At 41.7% G+C, this 22,710-nt stretch overlaps 1 protein-coding gene across 7 annotated transcripts in view; it reads left to right on the top strand.

The window, feature by feature from the left end:
* The window catches only part of LOC118511743 (discoidin domain-containing receptor tyrosine kinase B), a 253,597-nt gene that overhangs the window by 107,423 nt on the left and 123,464 nt on the right, over positions 1-22,710 (top strand). For all 7 annotated transcript variants that reach the window (XM_036055193.1, XM_036055200.1, XM_036055195.1 and 4 more), the window contains one exon: positions 1,198-1,692. In XM_036055193.1, the coding sequence (XP_035911086.1) occupies positions 1,572-1,692 (121 nt within the window). In that variant the 5' untranslated portion in view covers positions 1,198-1,571. The remainder of the gene's footprint in view (positions 1-1,197; positions 1,693-22,710) is intronic.

Here is a 22,710-nt window from a genome sequence, read left to right as displayed (position 1 = left end):
GTGGATGATGTCAGAGAGCGAGCGAAAGAGTTCACTTCAGTGTAATTATAGTGGATCGTTGGAAAATCGTGGTGATTGATTTGAGCGAACCGCCACTTTGGTTGTAGCTGAATAATTAGTTCTCATTGTGATATGAATTTTTGTAAAGCCAACACAATTTGCATCCATAGCTAAGCATTGCACTGCTTTGCGATATTCAATCCAAGAAGAAAGAATTCTTCACCCGTTTTTTTGCGCTCCTGCAAATCGCTACCACGTGCTGATCGTAAAGCTGATTTTAATTAAAATTTATGACATCATTTACTCGTCGTAATTAAAACACACACCCAAGGCGTGCAGCTTGCCTGACGCAAACTCGGTAAGCTGAAAAGCGACTCATGTTCATGTTTGGCTCACATTTCCGTTTGAGCGTTTTCTTTTTGCTTCAGACTTTGGTTAGATGCTTCTGCTGGTTGATGGTTCTACGCGTGAAGAGTTTAATTGTTGAAGTAAATAGATATTACTGAGTTTGTTGAGGGGCTTGGGAAGGTAAATAGTAGCTCAGCGAGCGTTAGTTTCTAGAGTTTACTTCACATCAATCATATCAAGAAGAAGGTAAAACTTTAAACTTGTCAATTTAAAGTCAGATGTGTGAAGATGAAGAGTTTATTTCACAATTGCAAACTCTCTCGAAAGCAACTAAAAGAGTTTCGTCAGTTTTGGATAGAGTTTTTGGTTCAGAGAAAGATTGAGACTATAACAGTTCTTCACAGTCCCTCAGAGACGTCAGAGGCGAGATGAGTTTTGAGTGCAGATTTTTTCTCTAGCTCCAGGTTTTATGATAAACTTGTATCCAGAACTCTTGTTTCTCAACACCGAGCTCAAAACAACGTGACCTTTGAACTACCTGTAAAACTTGGATATGTTCCACCATCTAACTAATGTGAGCTTATGGGCCCCAAATATGTCTGAACTCTGGGATAAACAGCCTCAAATATCCTGAAGCCTATACAGGTTCTAGCCTGATAGAATCTTAATTCTATTTTATTTGATTGCTATTTATTGTTGTATCCTTGCTTACGAATTATCTACATTGAATTAGGTATTGTTATTCAAACAAATTATCATCAACAGACCCTGATGCGCCCGATCTACAAGCCCTGATTTATGTACACATTGCTGATGTCTCTTTTTTTCTCTTTCTCTCTTCCCTCACAGAAATGACTACTTCCGGTTGCGTCCAGCCGTAGACAAACATGTCCAACGACACCACCATCTAGAACACGCAAGGACAACCCTGTTGTTGTTGTCTGCACACGTAATTGATCGCTTCGGACAGTCATCATACTCACCAGTCTACCAGTGTCCTGTATATCGCGACTGTCCCTGCGAAAAGTGCGTGTTTCTATGTGTTCGAAAAGTAAGAGTGCGAGTGTTTGTATGGCGGTGTAAGTGCGCGAATGTTTGCATCGTGATCCAAGTGAATCAGATTGCGCAATAAGCGTAGGAAGAGAAGCGCTGTTTTTTAGTACCGTAGGCCTCATCGGGATTGGGGATTTATTTTTTCCTTTCGTCGATTTTTGAATGCGAACATGGCAGCGGTACGGTCGCCGGAAGTGCTGGTGAAAAATGCCGGCACATGGTGGATACGGTTCGTGCTGGCGCTGGTGCTGATTCTGCAAACGTGCCACCGCGTCCAAACGCTCGATCTAGGTGAGTACGATTGATTTGCCTTGAGCCGGCTCGGTGTCGGCTTGATGAAATTTACTTCCCACAGCTCCCGGGTGCCCGACGAACGAACAAGGCGAGCGCAAGATTCATTAAGCCGTCGGTAATAATCGGTTGCGTTTATCATGGCTGGTCGTACGGTGGTGGTGGTTCAGTGTTCGAAGGGTTTTTGGGGGAAGGAACACACACAGACAGTCTCCATGGCTGTGGCTGTCCGATCATGATGCGCGTTTTAACGAACGCGTGAAGAAAAATAGAAAAATAAACTGCTGAAGCGATAAAAAACTCTTTTCGCTGATCGTTCGGACGATGTGCAGATGGTTGAAAGTAGTCGATGAGTGCCGGTGCCGACGAGAGCAGCGAGACAAGTGAATAATAATTTAGTCAAACAACCTAATCAATCAGTGAAATAGGCACCATCAACAACAACCGGTGCTGGTAACGAACTATGGAAACGAAGCGGACGATGTTTTGCAGCCTGTGCGACTATACATGAGTTCTGGGTGTCATAACTCCGTTCGCGGATAAATATTTTCCATTCGCAAAATTTTGATTTTAATTTAAATTTAACCAAAAAAAGCATCTTAAGCAAGTGCAAGAACATCATTTAATTAAATAGCCACATCGAAAGCATCGATCAGCTGGAATGGAATGTACTTGACTTATTAAATGGTAGCCCATTTCCCCGACGTGCGGAAACCTCAAGCAACTTCAATTGATTGCAAATTTCCGACCACTGCACAGCTCCACGGTCATCCACTTACACCCCCCCCCCCTCCCCGCCCCAAGCAAAGGAAGGGTCCCGAGGTAAACGTTCGGGATCGCCTCATTATTGTAAAAGACATGCACAATTATTTCAAAACCGAACCTCATCTCAAACTTTCCACCACATCGAAGCGCGCGCACAAATTACTTCTCCCCAAACCAATCGGACGGGGTGAGAAGGGTGAAGGGAAGTTTGGAAAAGGGAATCCCATTTCCTCCAATCGATTCCAACATCCCTCCCAGCCATATCGGTTTGGGGGCGGCAGAGCTGTGGGCGCAAAATTTCCCGTCAGCGAAAATGAGCTTCCAACCGCAGCCAGGAACGTTCATTACGTGTGTGTGTGTCTACCAATACCACTACGTCCGCTTTTTCCCATGCTTTGATGTGTGGCACCATTGTCCTTGCCACCTTCCCACCCACAAATGATGGGGTGCGGGCGGTGATGCATTCCCATTGCTTGCTCGGTGAGAAATTTTGCAAGCAAATTTTAAGGTCCGGAATTTGTAATTTACCTTCCTGGGGCACACATACACACACACACATACCCCCAACCGGAAGCTTCGGTGTGGTAAACTCTCCCCCTGTCCCCTTGCTGAATCGCCATCGCCGAGGGTGGTTTCGAGTGGTGCCAAAAGTTTGAACGGTTCAGCGAAATATGCAGTCAGCGCTGTCCTGTACATGTATTTGACATTCCTAGTAGTGGTTGTGGTGGTGGTGCAAGTTGCCATGGAAGCTGTGATTTAGCTTCGGTGCTGCATCCGGCGACAAACTTAATTACTTAAATTTGTAGTTATTCTACTGTTGCTCCATCGATTTGACATGTATACACTTGTGGTGGTGGTGGTGGAAGAAATAATTTATATATGTTCTGAGTAGTGTGCTTTTGGATGGGGGACACAGCTGCAAAACTAAAACTTATGTGTGTTTTAATATTTTTGTAGCAATGTATTGTTCTTGAGTTTGTGAATACATTGATGAGTTCTTAAAATAGCACAATAACCTCAGTTTGATGCGCTAAAATAAGCTCGTCGGACTTGAGTGGGCTGATCGTGGAATGAGAATGACACCGGACAACCTAGAGCGAGAAATAAATTTTACTCTTAAGTCCATTCATAAGATGTGATTGGCTCTCAAAATGGAGTGAAAATGTTGTCTGATACAAAGCCTAAATTATATCGGATATTGGATTAAATATGATGGACCAAGATTGTGAACGATATCGAAAACTTCTTCAGGAGGCAAAACTGCTAGGTGGTTCCTAGAAAACTAAAATCGTTTCAGTCTTCATGTCTGATATTCTTTTTTCAATAAGCCCCAGGGGAACCGTCCTTAGTCTTCTAAAACCATTTTACTTAGAACGGATGCATCTCATCTCTGACGTGCCGTTCCGGAACATAAATAAATCATTTAAAATCGTTTAAATACAGTCTCTTAAGAGTTCTACGAAACCCCTTCTCGTTCACAGCAAACAATTTAAACGTTTCACTTATACTCCATTTATTCCATTTCTAACTAAAATCTTCCAGCAAAGATAGAGGCATATCCAGCACATGCCTCATGCTCTTAATCAATCCGCTTCAACTCCAATCCAATCCGATCGATAGACAAAGTTCCATCGCATTCAAAACGCATCACCACATCTCTGCAGTTTTGTGAAAATTGTACCCCTTACCGAAAACCTGCAATCGATTACATCTTACCCAAATATGGCACTGGCAAAAGGTAATCGGTAAAGGGACGTCGGTCAAAGGGCTGGTGCAAAAAGCGGATGAGTTCATTTCGTCCCTACCGAGGGAATTGCAATCGAAACGCAACGAGGATAGGAGCATGTAACCGTGCTCGGTTCCCTTCGACAAGTGCGATGATGCCCTTGTGCGAAAATGGATCCGAACGAGCAACTTTTTCCAACCAATCATCATACCTGCCTGTGCCTGTGTGCGTCTGTAGGTCACTGTCCCTCGGCAACATCCACCGGGCGACCGAGAGCTCCATATTGATTTTATTTATTTACCCAAAGTTTTCCGTTTAACTTTCCAACCTGTGCTGGAACACAGCATCTCCGGGTCTCTGGAGGCGTCACGGGCCTCTACGATGCGCATATTTTTCCATCTGTTTGCTGAAAGTCATCCAAACCGACTGTTCACCCCACCGGGCCACCGGGAACTGTTGCGAACTCTTCTCATATTTCCACATTACTAATTGCAACCTCTTCGGGGAGGCAGAAATGGTTCGGCCAGTGAGGTGCGCCAGTGCATCCCTGGCGATGCTACGAACATCTTCATTTAACGATCTTCAGACAATGTCGATCCTGCGGGCTTTTTCGTTCGGTCAGGAGTTCTTCGGTCGGTCGGTCGGTCAGCCTAATCCCCAACATCACGTTCTGCAACACATCGACGGAAATATGTTGCCGTGTGTAGCAGACTGCGAACGAGTGTGTGAGCGATCCCGCAGGAGGCGCAAGGTTCCAGGATGTGCTCCGGGGAGGGAATGAAAGTTATCACTTTTCATTTCATTTTAAATTTTTGCCATGAATCAGAGCTCCTCGCCAAGCCTTCCAGTGTCTGCCAGGCGTTCATGGGTACGTCCGGGATGCAGCTTTGGATACAGTTCCCGGACACTAGCGGTGATGACCTGTTGGACGAACCATCCCGCCCCAGGGACGGTTGGGAGTGGCACATAATTTCAATTTCAACACAACATTTGCACCGTCCAACACTATTTGTTTGGAGGAACGGGAGCGGGTGTAAGGTTTTGTAAAATTTCCCTCCCACTCGGCTCGGAGTCCTTCGTACGAGAAAAGTCACGATTTCTACGACTCGTACCAGGCTCGAAATGGACGGACGGACGGCTATTTGCGGTGGGTAAAATATGCAAATAAAGTTCCTTACCCAGTTTGCTTGACCAGTGCTGTGCGTGTGTGTGCGAGTGCCTAACGTTGGTTAAGGAGATAACTTTGACTTTCGTCTCTGCCGTTTGGCGATACCGTCTGTCATCCGTCTGCCCAGTACGGGCCATGCTTAATACTTCCTGACATGCTAGAATGAAGGCACTGTTTAGAGAGAGAGAGAGAGAGAGAGAGAGAGAGAGAGCCCTCACACTGCACAGTGCAAACACTAAACCAATTTGCTCGACCTGCAAAGCCACAAATTGGTCGTAAAGTTGAGCTTGAGACTTTTAATTCGCATCGTCGCAGTTTGCCACTCTGCAATCCCTGGGATGACCCATTACCAGCAGTGGATCAAAACTTTTGCTCAACTCGGCTGAGGCCGTTGGAAGTTTTGGAAGCCTGAAGCCTGCAAGAATCTAGTTTTGTTTAACATTTATCCTGACTCGGGTGTAATCGGGCAAGGCCCCCTCGCCTTAACAAGCCCGGCAAATCATTACACCGAGGAGCAGAAGAATGTATTTTTATTATTTATATTTCTCTAGCATGGCCGCTAATTGATCATTACCAAGTCTGCGAAGGCATATAACCATTGAAGAGGAGATGTTTGAAATATGTTTTAATAACTCGACACCCGCGAAATACGAAACGTCTAGCCGGGGGGAGGTGAAAAGCTGACCGGGCAACCGCAATGAAATGAGCGAATAATTTACAACAGATGCTGCTGCCGCGAGTTAAAACTTTTCTTTCTGAATAGATAGAAAGAGTCTTTTACAGTTCGGTGTCTTGAAATTAACTATTTTATTGAATTCAGCCGATTCCGTTATCGGCCCATAAACGGCCCAGCAGCGATCGCCGCATCAGCATAACTCGTCGCGTTGGATACAACACGACACTCCCAATGCTGATTTAGCGATTACCGACGCTCGTTGCTAACTCGCCCCCCCTCAGATGTGAACGTCCACGATTCACTGTGTTTGTTTAGGAAATGTGACGTAGTCGGGTGTCTGATTTGGTGACGAATTATGTACTGTGACTACCGTTTGCGTGTTTTTGCACCTCTTTGTAAACCAGTAAAGCAATGCTACTCCCAGTATAATGAGAGGAAAGATGATACCTCCGAAAATGTTTATCGTTGGCCAGGTTATTTGAAAAGAGTTGTTTTGTAAGCGAATGTGCTCCAATTCTTTACGTGTCTCGATGTGCAGATTATGTAAATCTTCCAGACTTATGTTCGAAATTTCCAGCTGTCTTTTAATAAACACTCCGTCGAGTGGATATAAGTTCAACGTTCCAACTAGATCGGTGAGTTTGGATGAGTATCTCACGTCGTTTATGTAAATATCGCATGTGTTGAAGCTTATTACGAACGATCCCTGAAGTGTTCTGTTGCTTATACCACAGTTGGAGACGAGTGTAAATTTCTCTACAGAGTTAATCAATATGGCGTGATTATTAATCTGTAATATTTCAGTTTTGGCTGGACTCTTCGTAAAGTTACATTCTGCTTCTCGACCTTCCATTAATCTTGGAATGCAATCTGATTCATCCAACTCTATTTCATTGATTTTATAGATTTTCGGGGTTAGAGTGCTAACACGGTATCTGATTGCTTCGTGAGTTATGAATCTGTCATACTGGAGGTGAATCTTGCCGTCGTGGTACAGGATTGGATAAATTTTTATCTTACGGAACGTTCTTGGGTCGAGTTTGGGTGTTTTTATGAGCAGCATTATTTCTTGGCGGTTGGTGGCGATAGAGGCGTCGGCGTAGGAAAGCGCTTCTAGAATTGTGTCGAACGGAATGTTTTCTGCTGCCAGGTTTTTTTCCAAACAATTGATTTCATATTTTGACAATATTTTTTCGTTTAAAATATTCGCTTTCGTCATAACTATACTATCAACTATTTCCTGCAGTGTGTCTATCATCTTTTTTAGGTGGAGATAAATATTGATGGAATGAATTTCTAATGATTCTGATCTGAATTGAGTTATTACGTTACGAGTTTTTTCTGTTATTTCTTTAATCTGGTTGTTAATATTCCTATTGATTGTAACTTGTGCATTATTGTCATCGATGAGATTATTAATTGTTTTGTTAATAACACGAAGATCGTTTGCATCTGGTGTTCCTGCAATAAACTTCCAAATTGTTCCTATGGAATCCCAACGTTTGAATCTTTTAGTGGGAAGCATTCTTTTCAATATGGTATTCAGTTCTTCGAATTGGTTTTGGATAATACTGGAAAATTGATTATTGCTCATTTTTTCGAAATCGTCCTTAATTGCTTGAATATAACCCTTATACGCAGTTAAATTGTAATGGTGTATGTAAATATGGCTATCTATCCTTATTCTTGCCCAACCTTCGTCCATTGCAACTATAGGTTGGTTGTCTACCTTCAGAATAGAGATCCTCGGCTCAGCTAGGGTACATACTACAAATAGAAAACTGTAAGAAGAGAACAATGATGTTAGAATGACGGTATTGTTAGCTATCTTATTTTTATATCGTTTTTATGAATTTTTCGTGAATCATTTGTGTTTATAGTGCTTTTGTTTACTTTGTTAATCTTGATTTTCTTGTATCTCGGCTTGTGTTTTAATCTGGCTCTGGTTTTTTCATAAACTGTCATATCCTCTTTTATATTTATTTCCTTTTTTCTCTTATTGTAATATGAAATATCTTTCTCCTGTTTCTTTGTTAAATTTTTGTAAACATTTTCACAAATATCTGATGAACGGACAGACGGTAAAATTATCTCATAAGGAGTATATTTAGTAGTCGAATGAATGGATGAATTATATTTGTGAAGTGAAAGCTCGATTAGATCAGAAATAGTTAAATTGTTGTTCTCAAATTTCGTTATTCGATAAATTTCTAATATGGTAGAATGGAACCTTTCTATTACTCCATTCATTTCACTTCGACCTGTAGCTGTTAAATATATTTGGATTTGGTGAGTTTTATAAAAATCTATTAGATCTTGTGTACCAAAAGATTTTTCGCCGTCCATTACTAATATTTTAGGAGGATGGTATTTTGTAATTATTTCTTTAACTGCCGGAACAATATCTAAGGCGGCTCGCGATTGAATTTCTTTAATTTGAGCGAATTTTGAAAATTTATCGATGTAAGTTAAAAAATAATGTTTTTCGAGAAACATTATATCAATGTGTGCAATTTGGAAAGGGTGTACGGGGATTGGAGTTTGTTGTTGAGGATACCGGATAGGGTTTCGGTCATATTTGTTTTCATTGCAGATACAGCAATTGGAAACAATTTTTTTTATCTTGGCTAGCAGCTTTGGAAAATAGTATTTACGTAAAATTTGCGACTTATTTTCCTGGGCTCCACGATGTGCCCTATTGTGCTCTGCCGTGATTATTTCTCGTTGTTGATCTTCGTCTGTAATGTCTTCCAGAAGATTTTGAGTAAATCGAATCTTAAGGAGCTTCTGACTTCCAAAATACTTCCTATAAACCTCTTGAAATTTTCCCATTATGTCTTCACTCGTGAAAAGTCCGTTTACTTTTGATATTGTGAAATGATCCTTTAGAATCTGTAAAAGAGATGATTCGGTTATTATTTCGGAGTAAATTGTTGTACGTTTAAAATTTTGGAATGGATATTCAATTACTGTGTTTGGTTTCCCTTTTTTCAACACGATCTGGTTGTGAAAAGCATTAAGTGGTGCTTCTGTAGAGATAATGTAAAAATCGTCACTAGTTTGTGATGAATGTTGCGTACCAGTCATAGAGAAAACTATTCTGCTGAGGGCATCTGCTACAACATTGCCTTTGCCTGGTTTATACAAAATCTCGTGGTCATGCTCCTCTAAATATGCTTTCCAACGTTTTAATTTTGCGTTAGTATTTTTTTGGGAGAGGGCAAAAGTAAGTGGTTGATGATCAGTTAATATTTTGAGTTTAGCTCCATACAAATAATTGCGGAAAGTTTGTAGTGACCAGAAAATTGCAAGCATTTCTTTCTCAGGGGTGGAATATTTCTCTTCAGTTTTAGATAGTGTTCTTGATGCGAAGTGAATTGGTTTATCTTTGCCTAATTCACCTTGAGAAAGAACGGATCCAATTGCATAATCTGAAGCATCGGTTGTCAAAATAAATGGTTTGTTAAAATCTGGATAGATGAGAATATCGCTCGATGATAGTATTTGCTTCATTTTATTGAAACATTCGATTTCTTGTTGATTTAATGTAATTTTCTTTTTGGATGTGTCAGATCCCTTTCCCCTTAAAATGTTTGTCAAAGGTTTAGCAATTTTGGCAAAGTCTTTGACAAATCGTCGATAGTAGCCCATTAATCCTAGGAAGGCACGCAAATCTTTAATGGTTTTGGGCACAGGGTATTTATTTATAACTTCTATTTTTTTATGGTTGGGTTTTATTCCCTCTGTGCAAATAATGAAACCAAGAAATTCAACTTCTTGGCGAAGGAATTCTGATTTGTCTAATTGAATTTTTAGTCCTGCATTATTTAATGTTGTCAAAATTGTGTCCAAATTTTTCAAATGATTTTCTAAATCATCGCCAAAAACTATTACGTCGTCTATATAAACGTAACATATTTTTCCAATAAAATTTCGAAGTACATCATCGATAGCCCTTTGAAATATAGCCGGTGCGTTTTTTAAACCAAACGGCATCCTAGTAAATTCGTATTTACCGTTATTAATAGCAAAAGCCGTTTTTTCAATATCTGATGCTTTCATCTTAATTTGATGGAATCCCGAAGCTAAATCTAAAGTCGAGAAATATTTTTTTCCTTTTAATTGGTCTATCACATAATTTATCTCGGGCATTGGATATTTTTCGGAGATGGTTTTAGCATTTAACATTCGATAATCGATAACCATTCTAAATTTCTTTTGTCCTGATGCATCCGGTTTTTTTGGCACAATCCATACCGGTGAAGTCCAAGCTGAGCGAGACGGTCTGATTATTCCATCCGCTAATAGCTTGTCAACTTGCTTATTTACTTCGTCAGCATATGCTGCAGGATATGGATACACTCTTTGATGGATAGGTGTATCGTCTGAAGTGTGTATTGCACATTCCACTTTGGTTGTACATGTTAGTTTACTGTCTGGTTTGTAAAATGCATCTCTGTTTTTATCTAAAACCTGGTTTAGTTTTTCTAGCTCTAATTTGGATAGATGAGATGTTCGGATCAAATTGTGGGATGACCGATTATGTGGAGAATAGTATGAGATTGGGATGACGAATCTTTTAGAGTTTCTACTCAATGTGATTTGGTCATTTTCTAGATCAATTTTAGCTTTCAATGTTTTCAACATGCTATTTCCAATGATTCCATAAAAAAAATTGTGAAATTTGTGTAACAAAAAGCGATCTTCAAAATCAATTTTGGGATGGAAAAAATTTATATTAATTGCACTAGTAGGAGCAAATGTACTATTTGCACAACTTATTTGACCTACTGAAAATTCGTACGGTTTACTGATTTCATATGCACGTGCCAATTGTGGATGTATTAAATTAATATTAGCACCTGTGTCTATTAAAAACGGAAAGTTTCCAATGGTAGTTTTAAGATAAATAAAAGGAAGGCTGGGAACTACCAACTCATCTTCCACTCTAAAAAATGGTTCTGACCATCGCGACTTGATCCCTCCAACGGATCATGCTCGTGTTGCAAATTTATGTTTTGTAATTTGTCAACAAGATTGTTTTGCTCTGTGAGCTCAAATTCATTTATTGTTTGTCCGTGACAATACCTTGCGTCGTTGGCATTTTTATTCATTTGATGAGCATATAATGGGTGAGCTTGCCTCTTTACCCACGCTTCTTGACTTGATGGTGGTCTTGGTCTTTTTTCGCCATATGTGGGTCTGTTACCATAGTCAATATGACGTGAATTTATACTTCTATCTACCTCCATTGGCTCGGGCTGTTGCCTCTGTGGGGTATATTGCTGATTAGGCAGGTAATGGGAATTGTATCGTGGAGCTGGACGAGGCGCTGCTCTAGGAGGGGGTACTGGTTGATAAACAATTTTTCTGGGTGCTACCCTAGGGGGTTGAGGCTCGAAGCCTAAATCTCTTGGCTTGGGAATATTAAGAGAATTTTGATTTCCATATTGATTTTTAAAAGGTGCTGATCGAACGTCCATATTAAAGTAATCAATGCAAAATTGATATGCTTTGCTAAGGGTCTTCGGGTCAGCAGTTTTTAATAAAGTGGATAATGGTTTTTCTAAACCTCTAATAAACGAATCCAAAGCTTTCTCTCTGAAATAGTTTATGTGGACATTTGCATGCAGAGAGTACTTACTGTCAGTTTGAACTTGTGCTATTATAGCGGCTAACAATTGGTTAACCCTGCTATAATATCCGGCGAGGCTTTCCGAATTACCCTTACGAATACACGTCAATTCATAATCCAGGGTCTTCACGTCACGCTTATCTTTATAGTAAAGCATTAGGATAGATTTTATCTGATGCCAACTACATGTTGCATTATTTGCATTTAACACATCGGAAGCTTCTCCACGGACTTTCCTTCTGATTGTTCGTTCGATCAGATGGAACTGCACAGAGTCGTCAGGAAGATCTCTATACATGATAAAAACATCTTCCACATCCGAAATCCAATTCATCAACTCATTTGGGTTTCCATCAAAAATAGGAACATCCCTCAAAAAGTCAGGGGTTTTTCCCATCTCCACGAAAGATCGTAGAACCATTTCAGTGTTGGGATTGGTCATTTTTGTGTTTTAAATGCTCACTTCACTTAACACTTGTCACGATCACGATTCACCACTAACAAATTACAGCAGAAGCTATTTAATTAAACACCAAAATTTCACTGATTTCGGATTTTTTAGGTTTTTACTTACAGTATGGTTGAGTTAATTTCCATGGGCATCTGACTTCTTTTTCTTCGGGGGAAAATTGGGCAGCTACAGCAAGATGTTCCTTTTTATCCTTCTGATGACTGGGGGCTCGCTGGCAGCAATCGGGAATTAACCACGGTGTCCCAAAGTTCGCTTCGTTATTATGATGGCTCCTTCAACCACGAGATTAGCCACAATTTTTAAATGGCTAACTTTATAGGATTTTTTTTTAACTTATACACTTCCCGCTGATTTTTTTGTCAGGTCCCTATTCGGGCGCCAGTTAAAACTTTTCTTTCTGAATAGATAGAAAGAGTCTTTTACAGTTCGGTGTCTTGAAATTAACTATTTTATTGAATTCAGCCGATTCCGTTATCGGCCCATAAACGGCCCAGCAGCGATCGCCGCATCAGCATAACTCGTCGCGTTGGATACAACACGACACTCCCAATGCTGATTTAGCGATTACCGACGCTCGTTGCTAACTCGCGCAACTTTTCGGGCCAAAATTGGTAACCATTTATCATTTCCGCGCTCGGCAGGAACGATTGGCCACCGAACCGAACTGGGCGGAATCGGCCGTGCCCTATAATTTTCTTTATGGGTTCTAAGTTGCAAAATATTGGCGAGTTAATCATCCTTTACTGTGGGAGGCGAAGGGATGATGGTTTTTGAAGGAAAAATGGGGAGTTAAATTCATTTTTTGATTTTAAGAGTGAATTTTGAATCTTAGTCCTGGAACTGAACTTTGCTATCGCAAAAATAAATCTTTGTACTTTAAAAGACCTTAAGGGAATTCTTTTTATTCCAATAAAAACCCTTTATTTATAAAACATCCAAATTTTGACGTTGAAGTACTAAAACTCTCAGTTCCTTGAGTACCTTAAATCTTTCTCTTAAGCCTAGAACCCAACGCTGCAGATTAGTTTCCCGAACGATCCCTGAAGACAGCCTCCTTAAGCCTTAAGATTGCACGCTTCCAGCTGGTAGTTTTCATCTCACGAAACCAAAACAAAGGGCGTTAACAAGGGCACCATTCGCAGAAATCGTTAGCCGGTTGTATGCCATTACGCGACCGCAGTCTAAAGTTTGATGAAAAGTTTGATTAAAATCTGCGCTCACTCCTTTCCGGCGCGAACTGCAACCAACCCGAATGAAGCTCACACAATTGGTAGTCGCGCCCTCGTACGCACACTTTACGGTGCCCCGTGACCGGTGTCTTGTTATAATTTTATTTTTAATTTCTCCTCGACTTTTCGTGGCGGTTGGGCATTTATTTCGCTTCGCTTTTCCGTATGCTGTATGGACCCAGCCGCGAGACGCGCTTCAATCGGATTAGGGCGGCTTCATCGCTCTGTCCGGTTTTCGCAGAAGGCTTTTTTGCGCCGGCCCCTGCGGTTGATTACATTTTGTGAAGATCCCAAAGAGCAAACATAATCGGTTCTGGGGCCCAAAAAATCGGACACTCTCCCCTTTGTAACCTTCGCCTCGGTTCCGAAAGCGCACCCGCTTCCTTCGCGTCTATCGATTAACCTTCCGTCGGCTGGCGGACGGTGGAGTCGTTTTCGCGAGGTTTGTGTGTGTGTGTGTGTAGCCTGAATTCACCGGATCAGCAGACCCTTTCGACGCTTGCCTTGGGTGCAATATTTCTTGCCACAAATCGGTTCGCGTTCGCGAGTTCAGCAAGTTCAGCGGAGCAAAGATTCCCAGGGCAAGATAGCTGAAGCCCCGCCGTCTGTACCCGGGCAAACGAGCCTTCGGCGGTGGTTGATTCGTCGATTCCGAGCAGTTTTGGGGAGGTGGGCTATAAATTGGCAACTTAATGAGACAGATGCAGCCCGGTATCGGGCTCGTAAATCCGGTGCTACTCAAACCTTCTTCAGGGACTGGATCGTCTCGGCTGTCTGCTGGTCGTGGGGCCGCTTTCGGAAATACTGCTCCACTGTCGCGATCCGTGCCTGTTTTCGACTCTTTTATTATGGTTAGCTGGCTCTTCCTTTGAGCCAATTTTTACCAAACTTCTCGACCAGTATTAGGTCGTCTCGGTGTTTTTTTTTTGCTGGAGAGTTTTCTCACCGGACACCGGGATCGGGGCCCGGTGGTTTTTATATCGGTACCATCAAAATACATCATAAATGTAATGAAATTTGCGATCGAGAGCAATTCGACGGTGCTGCCATGATGAAATAATGCAAACACTTTATGAGCGAATGCGTTTTGACCCGGGTCGTGACTGTGGGAAAATCGGTGCGGCTCGCTGTAGAAGCGAATGCTGGAGGAATCGCTTTTTCTCTTTATTGGTGTTAGCTTTTGTATATTGCCGATTGTGTTTAAAAGTCTGCAGGGTTGCTTTTTAACGATGTAATTGCTGAGCAAAATAATTTAAAGTTGCAAATGTCTTAAGAATGGGAATTGATGATTAGGTTCAACTTTATTAGGACTATTTAAAGCAATTAGATGCTGGTTAATTGTACGCAGAGCGAAATTAGAACAGTAAACTCTTTTGGAAACCGTTTACATTGAAGCCATTTGCCAAGACATTGGCAGATTATTCTGTCAAGCAACAAACACTCTGAGCGTCCACGGAGCGACGGTCCAGCGGTACAGAGCATTCAAACTCGAATCGGTTCAAGTTCTTAGATAATTGACAACGGTTTTGGTAAGATCTGCATGAAGAACCCGATTATAATATGAATTGGATCATTGATGCTGATTAACTGAATATTTGTAAAAAATATGCATGAATTTCAACTTGGCTGAAGTCAAGGAGGATCTAAATGTCAGGAACAATTCTACATTACCTTGTCTTGCAAGGGCCCAGTCTTTGTTGAGCTACTGGAAAATAACATACAATTTAAAACTCTGAAATTGATTTTATTTTATTTCAACATTACGAAAGTCAACCATATACATTTAAGACATTAAAAGAATCTTATAACAACGATTTTTTATTGGCCCATCTTCAAAATCTAAAAAACCAAGAAATATAAAAATCGATTCATCTTTACCATTTGTTTTTTTCGCCTTCGGTCCACCATCAAAGCACTGGCGGAGCGTTATCGATCGACCGACTGCTTTCCGATCTCGGGCTCGTAACTTCCCAAACCTGGCGACCGATAAATCACGTAATTGACAAATGGGAATAAAGGAATTCTACAAACCGCATAAAAATAGGATCGATCTGGTTCCCGTTTTTCCCTCGGCCAATGGGCCTTTCGATCTACAACGGTGCCAGGGCTTTCGCTTTCTCCCGACCCGACTCGCTGCAAATGTTACTCAATCCGGCAAGAAAAGCCGTTAAAGAAACGTACGGTGGCGCAACCCTTGAATTATGTTTGAGACCGGTCAAGTGTCATCTAATATGAATCATTTATTTCAATTTCCCGATTCCCCGGGGAGGCGTCTAACGTTCCAGGGCGAAAGGTAAAACCACCACGTGGTGGTGGTCGGTAAAGGTTGGTTTTTCCCGGAGCGTGTTTTCCTTCGCTCGGAGAAGAAGGTTGGTTGGTTTGGTTTCGATTTTTCTTCGGTTCAATTTAATGTTTCTTTCCGAAGCATCGATTACAGTTGGAGTTTTCTTCGGGCAAGTACGGGTTCGTTTAATGTTTGTAAACAGACTAACGATCCTTGTTGCTTCTGTACGATACAGGTTCATTTTAATCCCAAGAATTTGTAAGCTGTTTAAGTTGAAGCTACTGATACAGGGAAAAGGGTTATTAAATCTTTCGGAAAATTATTAAAGCATCATCAAACCAAAGCCTTTTGCTTATTCAAGATTACTTGACTGTTTTTATGATAGAAGATGAATTTTTTCATCTTCAAAAATTCAGCAAAGGTTTTTTTGTTGCTGCCACCAATGTACTAAGGAATTGCATTAATACCTAAAGAAAAAAAAATAGACTGATCCTTTGTCCGTCGTGGCCCGATGGCCAGGAAATGAAAGCATGATGGAAATGCTTTTTACTCATCGATGCGAGATGAATTTCAATGAGCCCCAGCCCCAGTACTGGGTCTGGTCTGGCGAGAGAAAAGGTTAGCTTGTTAGTTCAGTAAAATGTTCACGTTTATAATATTTTTATCGCAGCGCACTGTGTGGCCTGTATGGCTGGTGTGCTTTCGCACCACGGGAACACCCTCCACATTGTATTTATGCTACCAACAAACAGTTTGCAATTGAAGCGGCCGCATACGCTCACTCTCGGCCGAGTACGGACATTGATCATTTTAAGATCTTAACCTCGAAACAATCACCATTGCGGAATCGTAAAAAAAAACAGACGAGAGAGGGAAAATGCGTTTTCCTTCTCAACAATTTGCAATTTCCTGCCCTTTGAACTCCATTTCGATCCAAGGTTTTATGTGTTTCGTGAGTCTTTTCGGGTTAGTGCTGCCCTGCCGTACAATATCAATAATACGAAGGCAGTAGTTATACAGTCAAAACGTCCCATTTTGCGAGCAGCAATTCCACCGCTGTGGAGTGGATTATCGGAGATCATTCAATTTGGTTCATATTTTGTGTGCAATTTTTGTTCCCATTCGCGGGACCTGGAGTGAAATAAAAAAGCGAGCCTTCACTGGAACTGCCCCCAATCGGTGTTTTATTAGTTGAGCCTTTTTTGGAGGGCGAAAACAAAAAAACAACCACGTCAAGCACGTCGCACCACCGTATGCCCATGCGGGGGTTTGTGTGAAAATCGTGACGGCTTACTGATACTATCGATGAACGGCGTCGACGAGTAACGTCGCTTTTGGCGGCGTCTACATCGTGCTCCTCCGCTGGTCCGATTACTGCGTCAAACCCCCCCACCCCCTCGCGAAATGCAGTTGCACGCTGCTGCTCCAATGACATTTCGATGCCTTGTGCCTACCAGCCATCCGCTACCGGATGTGTCCTGTTTCCTCGTCCTGAGCGTCAGTCATTTCAACGCTCCGCTGTCAGGCGAAAATCAATATTTTATGTCACGAGGCTGACCTTTTCCTGTGCCGTTCGTTTCGTGTCCAAGGGACCATCAACAGCGGACGTGTGTGTGTGTGAGTGTGTACGTTCAAATGGCCAATTCCCGTTCCCGGTGAGCGGGCAAAGCGAAGGGATTCGAATCGAAAATTCTCTAACAAATTTGACGAAATTTTGGAGCTGTGCACGATACGGCTCATACGCGGCACCATTTGCATATTGCAGCCAATGAATCATTCAGCAGCTGCAGTGACCTAGTTGCAAATGTGTGTACTCGGAAGGGGATACCGTGCTGAATATAGATGGGTCTGTATTTTTTGCTGTTGGAAGGACATCCTGGACGATCTTTTCCCGTGTACATGTGGCAAAATTGTGACGGTTAATATTAACTAGAAATATGTTTTCCGTACTCATCAAATAAATAACTTAAAACCTTAGTTTTCGCCTCTAAACCTTCACAGAAATTAAAAGGATAAAGTAAAACCCTCCTAGACACGCGTTACCTGGCGGAAAAATGCTGCCTCGAAAAAACACACGCACCTAAACTCTCGCCCATTGGGGGAAAATATTAAAATTCTTGCCCCAAAATATTTTCCCATTCGCCGCGTTAAGAGCCGCTTCTTCAAAAACCTTCCTCAAAAACCCGCGATGGCGTGTACTTGGTGCTGGCAAAATTCTTATTAAATTTTTATCTTTTCCTCCTATACCTTTTTGCTGGGGAGGGATAAGGTTTGGGGTGCTTTGGGACGTACTGAGAGTATTTGTAAAAATTCAAAAATACCTTGCTAGCCTTACCTTCCGTGTAAGCAGCACAGAATTGAAGGTACATTTGCCAGAGCGTTTTTACACGTTTTACAGAAAAGAATGCTAACCTGTGTTTGTGTGTGTGTGATGGGGTCCCTTTTTTGGGCCTATACGTTTAGAAGTCATGTTAGAAAAACAAAACTTCCTCTGCTCTGATGCATGATGGCGTCTTATCCTTGTTGTCGAGGTTTACATTATCGTTTGGTCGGCCGGTCAACACATTTTTGCTTCTGGAGTTTGGAAAAAAATGGCGTAAACGAGCGTACCTGGCATATTTGGTATTCGTACTTTAGGCCTGTACGCTTGAATCTGGGTCCCGAAATTCCATGCAACGAGGATGTTTCCGGGATTAAAAATAGCGTTAAAAGAATATTTGCAATTTTGATACTCTAATATCTTGAAGTTTTTACAAAAAAGTCAAGTTTGATAAAACAACCATATGACTCTACAGACGAAACCTACGATAAATGGGGGGAAAAAAAGGCAACCAGTTGAATGGCTCAAGCGTCATTCTCTATTGCATTATCAAACAAATCAGGAAGATTTTTATAAACGACAACTGTCTACCTGTTGTTGGCCAACTACTATACGCTAAGAACCTTAAAATATAAGTACGTACCTGTGAGTTACTAGCTGACTGCCAAGCTTTACAAAATTGTTTGATAGAATTTAGCGTATGGTGTGCTTTTTTTTGTTGGGATATCAGAAACGTGTTCTATACTCCAATATGCGTGCCAACGTTTTTACAATAAACCTACATTTATTGCTAAAATCACCACCAATAAAACCCTCCTACTTGTGTAGCTATGGCAATGCAAACATTCGGCAAACGGCTCGATCACATGCACGCGTCACCTGGAGTGTATCGAACGGTTTTCCGGTAATTTATTCCTGTTTCCACTATCCACTAGATTTCCAGCAACCGACTGACTTGCAAGAGATTGTACTCCTTGAACATTCCCTTACCAAAGACAGGATTCCAGGTTTTCCATAAGAAGGGAAGAATTCTTACAAGCTCGGTGTATCGAACTGTATCCGTATTTTTTGCTACCAACGTTTCGCCCACTCCCAAACCCAGGATGCCATAAACAAACCCTCGTTCCCAGTAGCCGGGCGTTGTCTTCTTAAGAAAATTCTCCCCAAAACACTGTTCCAAGCATTGGATATCGGTTGAACACCCGCCGCCGGAAGGCATTCGATCGCTCCCTGCAGGTGAATTGTTTCATTTTCCTGCGTGCCTGCGATATTCGATTTTCAATAACGACGACGAGACGATACGCGCCGACTGCTTTAAGGGAGTTGTGAAGCGTCTTCAGGCGTAGTTTGGTTTGTGATTGATGACGGCAAAGACAACGTGAATTTCTAATGGAGACTCCCTCGTTCAATTGATATTTCAGTTTGGAGCGATACAGCCTTGGGGGACATTAAGCGTCGTGAAATATCTGGGCGTCCTGCGGGAAAGTGAGTGCAGGAACATTTTTCGGTAGGATGATCTCAAAGTTGAATACAATTTGACAAATGGCAAAATACAACCCTTTTTATACGGTTTTTGTCCCACTTTTCATGGCAGAACGCGAACGCGATGTGCCCCTCCTGTTCTGGGGGGTTTTATCTTGTAGCCTCCAGCTTGCTCTTAAAGAGCCTTGTTTTTGCGCTACTCAAGTAGCAGCACTGGGATGCAAGCGGGATTTGGAGCGCTAGTTGGATTAATAGCGCCGATACCATGATTCATAGGGTTGTTTAAGGAGCGTTATGGGTTAGCTCGCAGCGGTAAGATAAATAGTTTGATTGAATTTTAAAATTCATAACTACCAGTCATGGTAGGGTAAAATTCAATTTAAAAACAGCATAAATTTCTTGGTACTGTCTGCCGCCGAAGAAGCGCTATCTCTCGTGTGGAGAAAGGGGGGTTAAGTGGGATTTGATACTTTGGAGAGTAGCGTTTGTTGGTATTGATCGGAAAACCAAAAAGTGCTTGGGTGATCCAGTCAAATAATGTTGTTTGTATTATAGTTTTTAAACTGAAGTAGAGTTCGAATATTGCTTTAATCTGTTAGTTCACGTAATGTATTATCTCTCATTCCAATTCTTTAATATCACCATATGTACACTGCCCACCATGCACAATAAACTGCAACTGTCCTGAAAGTCTCGTCCGTTTCGCGAAAACGGTCCCTGTCCAGCACAAGAAAATGGACGGAAAGCAAACAACACAACGCACCAGCAGAAGTTTGTTTCATCACAACAACTCCAAAATGAACTTCATCCTGCCAACGTTTCACGCTGCCAAGGATAACAGCCCTATCCCGGAGGTACGGTTTAACCGGGTTTTGAAGAGTTGCATCCACGGGTTGACGGGCACAAGTTTTCTTACACTTTTCACGGCTCCCCATTCTTTGGGTGCGAAAAGCTGCAGGAAAACTCCAACTTGGAAAGTATATAGTTCATTCGCCCCGGCACTGCTGGGCGCGCTGCTCTGTCGCTCGCTCGCTCTCTATAATTCATGTTTGTGGAAGAATAATAAATCACTGCGTTCAATAAAAGTTTCCAGCACTTTTTAAAGCAGCAGTGTCTTGCACGCCGAGCACCGAATGCAAGTGTCCGTCCTTATGTTGGGACAAAACATCCGCACACACCCGCAAACAAACTGGCGTCCTTTCGTTCGCCAAAAGTCTTTTGGTGGACTGGAAAATGGGTCGCGTCAAATCATTATGTTGCAAAACTGTACGGGGGCGAACGGGCTGGCCGAAAAAAACCGACTTCCCACCACCTGCTTACCGGTGGCAAACTTCATGATATACGGCCCCCCCACCAAGCAGCAGTTGCAGTTCACACTATCAGCGCGCGCCCATCAGTATGGCACGAAATTGCAATAACTATACATCATCTCTCATCGCCCGGGAAGTGAATATGAAAACTCCCTTACCCCAACCGTCCCGGGGCAGATAAACCGGCTGGCGCTAGTCGAAGTGGAATAAAATGTAGTGCAGCTTCTGCGGGTGACCGACCGACCAGTAGCAGCCAGTCGCCGAAAGGTGCCGAATTCGTACGCTTTCCAGCGTCAGTAACTTTTCTCGGGGAAATGGTGCGATGGATCGCGGCCAGCAACCCGACGAGAGAATGATGATAAAATCGACGATAAAGGAATCGATTTGGTGTAATTTAATAAACGATGCCGGGGCTCGTTTTTAATGGGGTTTGCTGTCTGGTTGGGGCAGGGTAAAGTTGTTGGGGAAATTGGTTTTATGCGCTCCGCTGGCCCGAGAAGGGATGTGTTTGTTTAGGTTTTTGGGAGTTGTGTGGCGGTGTGTGTGTGTGTATTTTTTCGCTCGATCTGGTTTTGTTTTAGCCAATGCTCAAACGAAACCGCCCCCGGTTTAGGGCTGGAAGAATTTAGGCAGCGGTTTTTTTTCGGTTGTCGGTGGGTTACATTAAATTGTGTACCAATTTTCTAAACAAATCGTAATTACAGGGTTTTTGGGGCCCATTTTTTTGGAAAATTTTATTCGTTATGGATTCTATTATGAGTGTGAAAATTTACATTTTAACTGGCTGCTTTGGAGCTTTTGTTTACGAATCATTTTAAGATTTGAGCTTCATAAAAATTTATAGCTTTGTCAGTTTGAATGGAAAACAAGCTGAATTTAAATCGTAAAAAAAATATTTTTTAATTTAAAATTAATTTAATTTAAAATAAATTTAATTTTTTTTTATTTTAAAATTCAAAATACATCAACATATCTTAGTGAATGCATCACAAACCTGAAAGATAGATGAATTGAATATTTGCATGGTGTGATCATTTGTTATGAAGTTTTGGTTTTAATTTTTCGGATGGAAGGAATGCTGATACAGTAAGAAACACAGTTCTCATATTTTTCCGTAATTATGTCAGATTGATTTCGCTAAAAATTTCTCCAAAAGTTTATTCCATAGTGTTTCCTTTATCCGTTCTCTTAACTCAAGTAATACGCTGATTTAAAAAATATATTGAAATCGTTTTCAGATTTTTTCTTATTGTATAGGAATTAAAATGTTTATTGATTTATTTATTATGATTTCTTTTTATTCCATGCTCATTTGTTAGTTTACTAAAAATTTTAGCTTGACTATTTAAATTTCCAGAAGATGCGAACCCTGCACCACCGCATGAACATATTGTCCGTTGACGCACGCAAACACAAAACACTCCAGCTGGGTTCGACGCAATCGAATTAGAAATGAAATCAGCTACCGACCGACTGCCCACACTTTCCCTCACCCTCCACCGAAGAAGCAAACATAAAATACCCAACAACAACAAAAAAAGAATGAGAAAAGAGATAAAGATCCAGGAATAGAACGGAAACACTGACCTTGGCCGGGCCGTGCGTTAATGGATGAAGTTATGTTAATTTCCGTTGTTTTTATGCCCTGCATTCGATCTCGCTGCCCGTTTCTTGACATACCCGAACATACCCTTTTCGGCCACTAAATCGATCGGAATCCCAAAATCCGGTGTATCAAACGGTTTCTCTAACGCGGGCAACGGTTTCATGTTCACCCGTTTGCCGATTTGCTAATGATCGGACACAATGACCCGATTCACGATGATTGCGGTGTGATGTGAGCTACCACCACTTTACTGCCTGTGGGCAGCACCAGGAGCAGCATCATCCGCAGCATGAGAACGGTTCGTGGGTCTTTATTTCGCTAATTGGAAAAAAACACCACTTCGGA

This window comes from Anopheles stephensi, chromosome 3, assembly GCF_013141755.1.
Source record: "Anopheles stephensi strain Indian chromosome 3, UCI_ANSTEP_V1.0, whole genome shotgun sequence".
NCBI lineage: Eukaryota > Metazoa > Arthropoda > Insecta > Diptera > Culicidae > Anopheles > Anopheles stephensi.
This window is presented reverse-complemented; position numbering and strand designations above follow the sequence as displayed.